This window comes from Xyrauchen texanus, chromosome 16, assembly GCF_025860055.1.
Source record: "Xyrauchen texanus isolate HMW12.3.18 chromosome 16, RBS_HiC_50CHRs, whole genome shotgun sequence".
Taxonomy (NCBI): Eukaryota; Metazoa; Chordata; class Actinopteri; order Cypriniformes; family Catostomidae; genus Xyrauchen; species Xyrauchen texanus.
In genome coordinates, this window is record NC_068291.1 from 15,040,172 (window position 1) to 15,053,113 (window position 12,942).

The 12,942-nt window shown below is 40.0% G+C and overlaps 1 protein-coding gene across 2 annotated transcripts in view; it reads left to right on the forward strand.

The window, feature by feature from the left end:
• crim1 (cysteine rich transmembrane BMP regulator 1 (chordin-like)) overlaps positions 1 to 12,942 on the forward strand; it is a 163,494-nt gene that overhangs the window by 114,010 nt on the left and 36,542 nt on the right. Inside the window, exons 6-7 of one of the 2 annotated variants that reach the window (XM_052145627.1) lie at positions 4,403 to 4,585; positions 8,735 to 8,932. In XM_052145627.1, coding sequence (XP_052001587.1) covers positions 4,403 to 4,585; positions 8,735 to 8,932 — 381 coding nt within the window. The remainder of the gene's footprint in view (positions 1 to 4,402; positions 4,586 to 8,734; positions 8,933 to 12,942) is intronic. The other variant, XM_052145628.1, reaches the window with a different exon arrangement.

Here is a 12,942-nt window from a genome sequence, read left to right on the forward strand (position 1 = left end):
GAGTTTAAATGTATTTGACTGAGGTGTATGTAAACTTCTAACTTTAAATGTAACTGTGATATGGGCACTTGTATCATTCTTAAAGAATTAGACCCATGGGGTGGGGCCATTGCACCAAACATTTGGGAGGTCAAGATGCTGACGTAACTATCACTCATGTCCCTGCTAATTATTCACCTTTGTCATATCATATTATTAGTCTCTTGCACCACCATAGAGCCTGTGGGCCAGCTGGATAAGTCTCATTAGAAACACTTTGCCATTAATTATTAAGATGTAATAAGTGCTTATTGCAATTAATAACAATAATCAGGAGAATGTTACTGCCAAGAACTGAATTACATTGGAATTCTCATTCCACAACATGGAATTCCTAATAAAACGGACTTCCAATTGGACAGTGGAGGAGCATGTTCATAAGCCCTCGCAATCAGCAAAGATATGTAAACCGCTGCTTACCTCACTCATTCGACCACCCCAACTCCATCTTTATTTCCATAATTAGGTCCAGAGGGGCATTTTAGAGCTTGAGACGAATTTCAAGAGTTGGACCCTTCATTGCAGAGATCAAGCAAATAATAATGTTTACCATTATTGCTTGCATAGAGTATATGAGCATGAATGAGCAATTGAATTTTGTTTTCTTTATGTTAATGTTTATAGTTAATTGGGGAGGCACTTGATGAAATTGGGTAGATAATTAGTAAGGGGTTGGGAATGGGAAGGGTAAGGTTAAGGTAGGGAATTGGGTTGGAAGTGGGTAGAATAATATAAAAAATGGGTGGAGAATTGGGCTGGAATGGTGAAGGGTATTAGGTTGGGAATAGTGTTGGAATGGGTAAGATAGAGCAGAGAATTGTGTAGGGAATGGGTAGGGAATTGGATTGGGAATGGTTAGGATTGTGTTGCGAACCGGTAAAATAGAGAAAGGAAAGAAAGGAAGGAAAGAAAGATTTCTTGGCATTTAAATCTTTAAGAATATTCTTAAAACAAGATACTTTTACTTGAGAAGCAAATTGACAACATATTATTTTGTTTTGTAATCCAAAATAATGTGTTGAGGTTTATGCTTAAAACAAGAAAAAACTATCTGCCAATGGGAGTAGAGAAATAAGCTAAATTCAAGTAGAGAACATGTTTATTTTTCTTACCTAAATGGCAAAATATTTTTTTAACAAATATTTATATTATATTTATTGGAATACAGGACAAAAATACTGAGGAAAAAAATATGAAGAAAATGTTTTTAAGTAAAGGATAAGGTTGGAAAATGTGTATTAAATGAGAAATGTTAGGGTAGAGATTGGGTAGGATAGGGTAGGAGTGGGAAGGATTGTGAAAAGAATTGCATTGGTATTGGGTAGGGAATATTTATAATTTATCAGGTGTTTAATGTAAAATCTCTTCAGCATCATAGATTTCACACTCAAATCTATTGACCTTTCAATAAACACCTGATCCAAATAAGGCTCCTCCAAGCCCTTCTGTACCTGTACAGTGTGTGATTCTTCTTCAACGTTCAGTTAAATAAATATCTTTACAGACACACAACACAGAAAACACCTGTTCATGTAAAACATCTGATATGAAGCTCTTGGGAGGCAGCCTTTAATAAACATTTATATATAACCATCTGTATAACAGTATCCTTCTGTACAAAACTTTGGTTTACATCTGCCTTATGTCAGGGAGAAAAGTTTAATTTTTTTCTTTTGTGCATTGCTTTATAAACCGTTTTTTCCAATTATTTGCCAGTAGCAGTCACCCAGAGAAGAGTGCCATACCTGGGCAGATGAAACAAAAAAGCTTTGATTAGAAAACTGAGCAAATTCACACAAAGTCGAGTGCCCATCTATTGTGACAACCTCTCTGTTGCCACACCAGATTATTGAACTTCTACTAACTGACAAAATTATTCCTTGGAAATAAAAACCCTGTGTGCCACATTGGCTAATGTTTCAACAGTGCAAAGATCAAATCCCACAGGGTCTGGGTGCTTTTTGTGGACAAGTTTCTAATAATTCCTGTGTTAATGGATTGCTTTCAAATTCTTTCACACTTTCATTTGAAAGATCTATATAGAATGGTCCAAGCCCTCACCTTTGTTGCAGGAGAAGAGTTCCTTCTGCATTACAACTGTAGTCTGTCTACAGGTTTTGAACAGATATGTTTTCATGTACAGTTTCGGCATCATTGGATATTGGAGCACAAGGAGAGGGATCTGATTATACACCGATGAGCCAAAACATTGCCTAATATGCTGTTGGTCCTCCGCATGCCACCAAAGCAGTGCCGAGCGGCAGAGACATAGACTCTACAAGACCCCTGGAGGTGTCCTGTGGTATCTGTCACCAAGACATTATTAGCAGATCCTACAAATCCTGTAAGTTGAGAGGTGGAGCCACCGTGGATTGGACTTGTTGGTCCAGCACATCCCACACATGCTCAATCAGATTGAGATGTGGGGAATTTGGAGGCAAGGGCAACACCAAACCATTCCCGAACAATGTGTGCAGTGTGGCAGGGTGCATTATCATGCTGAAAGAGACCACTGCCTTCAGGGAATACCATTGCCATGAAGGGATTCACCTGGTCTGCAACGATGTTTAGGTATGTGGCACATGTCAAATTGACATCTACATGAATGGCCGGACCCAGTGTTTCCCAGCAGAACATTGCTCAGAGTATCACACTCCCTCCATCGGCTTGTCATCTTCCCACAGTGCATCCTGGTGCCATAATTTCCCCACGTAAACGGTGCACACGTAACCGGCCATCCATGTGATGTAAAAGAAAACAGGACTAATTGAACCAGACGCGACATTCTTCCACTGCTCCAAGGTCCAGTTCTGATGCTCACATGCATGTAAATATAAAATAAAAGTGTGTGCTTTTGACGGTGGACAGGGGTCATCATGGGCACTCTAACCGGTCTGCTGTTACACAGTCCTAAACACAGCAGAGTGCGATGCACTCTTTGTTGTGACACATTCCTCCCATAACCAACATTACAATTTTCTGTGGCTTGTGCCACAGTAGACCTTCTGTCAGTTTGCACCAGACGGGATAGCCTTTGTTGCCCTCGCACATCGATGAGCTTTGGGTGCCCAACACCCTGTTGCCAGTTTGTGGTTTGTCCCTCCTCAGACCACTGTCTGTAGGTACTCACCACTGCGGACTGGGAGCACCCCACAAACCTTGCCGATTCAGAGATGCACTGACCCAGTCATCTGGCTTGAACAATTTGGCCCTGCCCATTTCTCCTGCATCCAACATGTTGACAATGAAAACTGATTGTTCGTTTAACATCTAATCTACCTAGATCTTGACATGTGGCCTTGTTAGGAGATGATCAATGTTTTTCATTTCACCTGTGTGTGGTCATAATGTTTTGGCTCACCTGTTTATATTAACAGATTATGTTTTTTTTTTTTTCTAAATTACACATTTTTACAAAATGTATGTAAAATGCATAAATGTAAAATTAATAGTAATTTTGAAACATATGTATAAAATAATGAACACAATTAGATGAAGACTCCAGTCATATCAATATCAATTATACATGGAAAGGATCCCCTCATGGGGGCTGCCATGTTAGTATCACATGACCAGCCAAATACTCACTTTATTTATGCAACCGCCCTGTTATTGGACTCTTTCACTCATGGATTAAATTAATTATGGCTGACTGTGAATAGTTAATTTCTACAATGGCACTGGAAACTGAAAACTACAGTGTTTAAATGATGCTGCATCCATGCCAATAGGTATCAGTGTCCAAGGCAACAATAACTATTGTGTTAACCACTGTTAAAATATACAACCTATATTTTAAGTGTTACCTAAATGGTTAATCTAAATGAGAAATTGAAAATATATTCTTTAAAAACAAGTCTTAATACCTTTTTGATATTTACATTTTTAAGTTAATGTACTTTAGTTAAGCACATTTAAATATTATTACTAAAACAATAGAAAAATACTAATTAAGAATTGAGTGTAGTGTCTGTCTGGAATTAGTTTTTTCTTTTTTTATGCTTGAAGTTATCAGTGTGAATGTATGTAAAAAGATATTAATTAAGTTTCACTTTTGAGCCCAAAAGTAAAACACACCATTTCTATTTACACAATTGTGGGCTTTGTAACACATGAGCTGAAAGGGGAATTTTGCACGTAAGAGTTGCCATGGTGACCAGTGAGCATCAATTCTATGGCTCATCTAAAACTCAGCTGCTAAAAGCTCTTTCGGACACAAATGCACCACGTTTAGGTCCCTGCATACCCCATAACTATCTATTCTTCTTGGCCCTTTCGTCAGAGACCTGTTTGTTTTGTTGTGTTGTCAATCATAAAATTGACAAGCTCTAATGCACTGTGTGTGGATGACTGTGTTTTGCAGAGACAAAGCAGGCCTGCACTTCCAATGGAGTGGAGTACCATGATGGAGATATGTTCAGAATGGATGCTTGTCGATTCTGTCGCTGTCAGGGCGGGGTGTCCATGTGCTTTACGGCACAGTGTGGTGTGCTGCACTGCGAACGTTACTACATACCAGATGGAGAGTGCTGTCCTGTGTGCGAAGGTTAGATTACCCCCAAAGTAGTAATTGTTGTTTTAAAAGTGTAGTTCACTCAAAAATAAGTCTAATTTACTCATCCTCATGTCATTCCAAACTTGTATGACATTCTTTTTTATGTACTGTAGAACACAAAAGCAGAAATGTTAATGAATATCTCATTCTGCTTTTCAATAGAATGATAAAAGCTTAAAGGGGTCATGACATGAGAAACCAAATTTGCCTTGATCTTTTGGTATATAAGAGGTCTTTGTATCATTAAAACTTAATATTTTAAGACGTCCTCCCCATTCTAAACGAATCATTTATTTAATCAAGCTCAAAATACAGCTCGTTCTGGATTCATGGTTAGAAGTGACGTGACGGTTAGAAGTGACGTACCAGCATTTGCATATGACCGCCTCCAGCACAAGATAACTACGCTTTAAGCGCAAAGACAACTACGCTCATTTCAGTATCGCCGTCGCCTCACAAGTGTTCAGTCGATGGACAGCGAGCTCTGACAGAGACTGCTTGTGCACAGGAAAATTACGATGCCACACAGATGTGCTGTTCCTGGCTGTGGTCAAACAAAACCTCTGAATAAGCTGCCGAAAGATCCAGACGCCAGGGAAAAATGGATGCAGTTTATTTTTTGCGGACGTCCCAGTCACGGCAGTGTTAACTTAAGCGTTTGTTCTGTACATTTTAAGGATGACTGTTTTGAGAACAAATCTCAATATGATGCTGGCTTTGCCAGAAAACTGTTGCTCAAAGATAAGTCCGTGCCGACTATTCTGGGAACAACGACGACGCTAAACTGTAAGTAATCTATTTTAAACTTTAAACTACTTTTTAAAGCGCAATTTCATTCATTATGAATAATCACAGTGTTTTTACTTAGTTTACTTGCATATTGTTCTGGCTGGGGCCTTCAATAATTGATACATAGGCACTGACGTTAGCCAATCATAACAGTGGGCGTTAACACTGAAGTCTTAAATGGAAAACGCCCCCAAAACAGACTGTTTGAATCAGAGGATGAGAAACAGGGTGGGAAAAGGTCATAAATCACTAGATTTTAAAAGTTTTTCTTAAAAAAAATATATTAATACTATAATTGCACCTAAGGGAACATAATAATACAATAAAAAAACCCATGTCATGACCCCTTTAAAAAAGGTCCAAAAGTATCTTGAATACAGTTCATGTGACATCTATGCATAATATTCCAAGTCTTCTTAAAGGGGTCTTGAAATGCTCTTTCAAGACCCCTTTATTATCTTCCCTGATGTCCACTAATAATGTTAGTAAAAAATAACCAAAAATAACCAAAACAGTCATAATATTGTAATATATGATCATTTTCCACCCTGTCTCTGACCATCTTTCTGAAAAGCTTGATTCTTGCCTCAGCTCCTCCTTTAAACTTCAATGTATATGCCCTCTATTATGATTGGCTTGACAGATTGCATTCCCTCAAATTCAGCCATTTTTGAAACTCAGTCGGAAGAGAATAAACAAGCACCAAAATATTAGAAGTGTACATTTCACACATTGCATCTGAATATATTTACATTTACATTTATTCATTTGGAAGACGCTTTTATCCAAAGCAACTTACAAAAGAGGAAAACTTAAGCTAATCATGTTAAGGAGACAGTGGTACAAAAAGTGCCATCCTACAAAGTATATTACACTATTCATCTCAAGCACAACTGTTAACACTCACTCCCTGTCTACACCGGATGCTATAATCAATGATGCTGTCTTGGAAACAAATGCTGTCTTGCTGTCACAAATGGAAGTGTCCGTTGTGGCGCGTCACTCCAACAGTAAATAAACAAATGTCCCATAGCTGCTGCTACTACTGCCCCATATCCTTCAGTGTTAATTCCTTCATTTTATGACTGCTTCACAAGACGCACACATCCAGTTTATCATCCTGAACTGAGGTGCACATCGCCGGAAACAAATAATACTGTCAAAGATGTGCATCTAGTACGTGTTTACATACACCAACAATTAAAGATAACGCTGATAGGCGAATGAACAGTTTGTTGAGCAGTTTAAGCAACAAAACAACTGGAGCCACAGCAGCTGATGAAATGCTTCTTCTCTTCAGAGATGAAACTAGACACCGCATCTTTTAAAAGCGTGCCAGAGAGATGACAATTGTCAAAGACGTCTTTGTTGTACATGTTTGTATACAAAACTAATTCAAAATAGTCCAGATGGGTCCTCTTTTGTGTTCAGGAGTAGTTAGGCCACAGACAGTAGGCCTTTTGTCCTTCTCTCTTTCTCTGTTTACGAGCCAAGTGAGCACCAGTGGGCGGGGCCATTGGTACGATGATTTTAAAATAGGTGTTGATGTTGTTGCCGTAGAGGCCATCTTGAGTTAATGAGTACCTCCAATTGGCGGAAGTAAAGAATGGGGCGTTATGGCAGCTTGGTTTCAATAAATTATTTTATTCCATTGGGGATTAAGTTTTAAGTTCTGGAATTTACAGTATGTTTTTATAGTAGAATGACGTCTTATTTGTCAAAATATCAAGGAAAATGTAATTCCTCATGACATGACCCCTTTAAGGCATCTGAAAAGTTTTGGCGAGAACCCGAAATTGAGCGCTATGAAAGAAGCTCATTCACAGTGGCATTTGTGTTCCTGTAAGAACTAATATTGTTTTTAGTGCTAAATAACACAAGTTCTCACTTGAACAGGTGCTGCTGTGAATGAGCTTGTGAAGGAGCAACAGATAGCAAGATTTTTACTGAAAAATGACTTAAATCTCAGTTGTTGGTTTTTTTTTTCTCACCAAAATATATATTATGTCTTCAGAAAACTTGGAATAGGATGCGTGAATCACCTAGACTACTTTCATGATAAATTTTGGTCCTGTTTTGTACATAACAAAGATAGTAATACAGGTTTGGAATGACATGAGTTAGAAATTACAGATTTACAGATATTCCTTTCAAAAGTTTGCACTCATTTTTCTTTCATGTTAAAGTAAGGCTGTTTTCACACTTGGTCTGATTGCTTGGTCTAAACACTTCTGGGTATGACCAGGAGCATGAATAACATCAATAGCAGTTCACTTCTGTGTGTTACAACGGATTGCGTTCATGCCAATTGCAAACCACACCAGATTTCACATAAACCGAACCCCAGACCCCTTTTTTAAGTGAACTTAGGTGTTAGATGGATGGTGCGCAGCTGAGTTTTGAAGACTGCTTTCACACCAATGGAAGGAACTCCGTCATCAAACAAACTCTGGTCCATACCAGAAGCTCTAGTTTGAAAGCACCCTTGTAAATTGTGACAATTTATCAATAGCATGAGCAGGTTTACACAAACAACACTATAATTATATAGAACAACCAGTCTTTAGCATACTGATGCCTTAGGGTATGTTTTGCATTTTCTGTTCATGCTCTGCCTATAATTGATTCAGAAGGTGATTTTTTTTATTTCTTATTTTAATGAGCAATGTCATCCAGGTTCAAAACAAATTCCTAAAGCAATTACGACGTGACTGGATTTTCAACATCACAAAAGATATTGTGCATTTCACATTACGTTCTAAGAAAGATTTGCAAGATACATTCTTTATGTACTTGTGTTCTAAAAATTCAATGAGCACGCAGGGCGAATTAGTTCAGGGAGCTGCTCATTGTTTTATTTTGTAGACAAACTATAATAGCCTGCCTGGGAGCATGTAATTTCGATTGCTATGCTTCTCTCATGAGTAGACCCTGTTGTCCAATACATTAAGGCTTTGTATTACCTTGCTATGTTTCCCACTTATGATGTATTTATCAGATTGTGGTTATGTTGAAATTAGCTTGAGAATGATTTTGCCATTATGTAGTTAATTAAAGTGCAACTCTCCCTCTCCCCTGTAGCTTTTGTCTGGAAAATTTTACAGCAATGAATAAAACACATGAAACCGCTCAACTTAAGTTGGAAGGCTAACACTACATGTACGTCTGTATAAAAAATCCATAAGCTGAGTCACATGCAGCCTTGGTGTATGGAAGTAATAATGAGAAATAATACTCATCCGTTGCTGTAGGATGGATTTGTTGGCTCGTCCTTAACATTATGTTGCATTTATTCATTTTTAATTTGTTTGTTAGTACATAAACACTGTTTTCTCACCATCTTTCACACAGACCCAATCTACCCGGTGCTCAATTTTGCCGGCTGCTACATGAACGGGCAGATCTTGGCTCACGGAGACCACTGGCGTGAGGACGACTGCACCTTCTGCCAGTGTGTGAGTGGAGAGGCTCGCTGTGTGGCGGCAGCCTGCGGCCACAGCTGCCTCAATCCTGTCACCGTTCCAGGAGAGTGCTGTCCTGTGTGTGAGGGTAAGAACAGATATACTTTATGGATGTGGGCTTTTGTGTCATGTACCTTAAAAAGATGTAATTCCTTTGGTTCAACCTCCTTGTGCACATTACCCTCTGTGTAGTTTGTTGGTCAAGTGCTTTTTCAAGTGTCAAGTGTCTCTAGTGAGAGTGATTGTGTATGTTAGTGATTCTCAAATGCATCATTCTTTTAATTTTGTTCTTTTGAATGATTCATAGAGCACCTGAAAATCATTCGACTGTACATTTACATTTACATGTAGTCATTTATCAGACGCTTTTATCCAAAGCGGCTTATAAATGAGAGGCATAGCAAGCAATTTGTTGTACAAAAGTCAACAATATTTGTAGTATTGCACTGCCAAGTTCTCAAAGGAGTTGGAGTAGTATAGAAGCTTGTCAAACATCACTTATCTAACTACTTCATTTCAAGCATGTTTCTCTCTGACACTTTGTTGACTTGGTAAACAAGTACACTAACTTTTGGGTGGGGGGGACGGGGTAGTAGGGGAAACATTTTTGGTGTTGTGGAAATGACGGCACAACTTTGGGATAGTTGTCATTTTTGAAAAAATTTATAGAATTATTATTTCAGTCTTTGTTTCGTTTATTATAATGTTAAACATGTAATCATTTTTATAACAGATTTTCATTGTTAAATATTGAATGTATGTGTCTGGAACAAGGCGTAAACAGTCAAATCTATACATAAAATGCATTTGATAAGTATCAAGTATAAATGTTGAAGGCCTGGTAAAACGTTTCCAGTTCAGTTTTAATGAGACCTTCTGTCACAGTTCTGGCGAGTTTGTCGGTTTGCTGTGTGTTTTGTTATTTTCTCTCCCTCGTGTCTTGCAGGCGCTGCCAGCATGCATGATCAGTTTTTCCATGGAAACATTAATTGTTCACAGGGGAATGCTGATCATGCCACTAATTAGCATGCTAGCAGCCCCTGGTTCTTCACTGATTCACTCCCTACTTAAGCCCTTCATGTTCTCAGTATCTCTGCTAGATTGTTGTTTGATGTGAAGTACTTACCTGTCTCATGTATCTGTTTGGTTGCCCGTCTCTGCCCACATGTCAGGAGCATGGTTGCCTTCCAGTTTGCTGTACACCTGCTCTCCGTGCTTACGAGGCTTCAGCGGAGGATTCCTGGTCTCTGCCCTTGTGTTGGGAGAGTAATTGCCTTCCAGTTTGCTGGGTGCTGTTCTCTGCACCTCACTATGTTTCAACGGAGGATTTCTATGAATCTGCTCCTGACTTCCACAGCACACACACTCACCTATGAACACACTATTCACAGATTTTCCCATTGCAATGCCACGGTGCGCACACATCCACAAACTTCTCCCCACTACTGCATCTGGTGCCGGGATCCTCAGTCTTCGGCAGCACAGTATTTGGTATCTATGTCTCGCTCTCTGACAGACAAATCTAGCCAATTATGGACCCAGCAGAGGAATCTACTCTTCACTCCGCCCTCTCTCATCAGGGATTTTTACTGGGATGTCAGCAGGATCAGATCTCCGCATCTAACAGGGCTCTGGAGATGATGGCGTTGCAGATCGCTGAGCTCACTTCTGTTGTCTCCGCCTACCTTCCGATGCTGGTCCCACTCAGGTGGGCAGTAAGAGGCTCGTATCTCTCCTCCTACCACATGTGGCAGGATTCTGTAGCACATTCCTTTCACAATGTTCCCTGTTCTTCACGTTACAGACCTCCGCTTTCCCATCAGAGACAATGAAGGTGGCTTGTGTGAACTCACTTCTCAACAGAAGGGCTGGTGAATGGGGAACCGCCATGTGGGACAACAGACATTCCTGTTGCGCCTCTTTTCACACCTTCTCCATGGAGCTCTGGTGAGTTTTTGACTGCTTGGCTCAAGGCCAGGAGGCGGCGAGGGTCTTATCCAGTCTGTCTCAAGGAGATCGATGACTCTCAGATTATGCTATCAAGTTTCGCACCCTGGCTGCTGCTTGTGAGTGGAACGACCACACCATGTGGGACCGGTTTCTGCATGTGCTTTCCGATGACTTCCAGGATGAAATCTATTCTTTGGGTTCTGCCTCCATGCTTAGACGATTTGGTGGATCTGGCTATCTGAGTCGATCAACGTCTGATGCCATCGACGCCGCTCCTACCCGGTCCATTACTTTGGCCAGATCAACAAAATCATAGCCTGACACATGCAAGTCGGGAGAACTCAGATTTCACTTAAGGAGAAGCAGCAATGCCTCTTTAATGGACTATGTTTTCATTGTACCTGGTCTGGCCATTTCTCTGCTTCCTGTCCGGTAAAAGACACTGCTCATCAGTAGGAACGCAACACCTTTGGACAAAGGCCCCGGACTTTGTACACTTCTCCTGGCCTGGCTGCAGTATGGATCTACCTGTCACATAGTCTCAGCCCTGGTGAATTCCGGAGCCGAAATTAACTTCATGGACACTGACTTGGCTTCCAAATGGCAGCTTCCTGTGGTCCAATTGGAGTACTGTCACAGCTCTGGTGAGTTTGTCGGTTTGCTCTGTGTGTTTTGTTATTTTCTCTCCCTCTTGTCTCACTGTCTTTTTTTTTTTTTTGTCCATCAGGGAAAAAATGTATTGTATAACAAACCCCTAACCGTGTTTTATTAGCAATAATAATAGCATTTAATATTTATTACACTACAAAAAAGGGCATCTCAGGACAGACTCCATTTCAATGAAGTCAATAAAAGTGTAAGTGTGTGCGAGCGACATCCTCCTATCCGATCATTGTTTCCTAGCACTCAACTGCATGTATTTGACTTTCGATTCCAGTCACATACAGTAGGTGTGAATAATCTATTAGACTGTGTGAGCAAAGCAGGCAGGTACATACCTGACTCTCTCAGCAACCCCCTCCAACACAACCTAAATATCTCTACATTCTCATTTTTCCTGCCTGACGTCTTTACCATGTTTTGTCTTTTCTACTGTTATACAGTGGTGCAACCAAATCCTTCTGTGGCTTTCCCACCATTAGACATTAGCTGCTCACACTTACCAGCAGAGGAATACCAAATTACGACTGCAACTTTGCCAGTGTATATTTCATACTGTGCTCTCAGATCTGTAGAGGCTTCCTGAGGGACTTCTAATGCTACTACAGGATGGGTTGTCAGCTCAGTATTTGCTTCGCATGAGAGCTTTACATTGTTCTGTATTGCATCATAAGCTTTGATTTAGCACTGAAGGTATGGACGCACACCTCTGTATGCAGGAATGCAGCTCAGTTCTCCAGGGCATGGACAAAATTTCTTTAGAGAGGGCTTGTAAAGGTTACTTCACTCTCTCTCTCTCTCACACACACACACACATGCATACATACAGACACAAAAATAAACAAGCGAGTGATAAATGAATGGCAGGTATGTTGGGTAATAAATCTCTCCAGGGATTGGCTGTGTACGGACTGATGACATCATTCTTTTGAAAAGTGCTGGAGAATATAGATTTTTCTCACAACTCTGTTTGCAGTCTAGGTTATCAAATCGTAAAAGCTGCATGACATTTTCTTCTTACTCATAGACTTAGGATCACACAGAAATGAAAGCTTGTTTAGAGCGATATTAATCATCTTATCAACCCTTCCTAAATCCCTGACTGACAATATGTGTGGAGGAGGCTTTAAAAAACACTACTGAAAACCCCAGGGTTTTGTTGCTGTGGGGTATGATCAATGCTGTTCTAGAGAAATTGAGTCACACTGGGAGTAATAGGATTCCTGTCTGTCTCATGTACCCTATGTAGCCTTCAACCAATTAAAGATTTGGGCAAATGAAGCACGCAGTATATTTAGCGATATGGACGCCTGGAGGATGAGTGCTACAGGCTCAAACGTGGCAGCAAGACTTCTTTTTGGTGGTGCCCGATAATAGATAGTACTGTTATGTTTACATTCACAGTTATAATCAAGCTTCACTGTTGTTTATACATAGTCTTCTAAAGTGATGCCTTTAAAAGCCTTTATGTGATATTTGGCGCTTGAA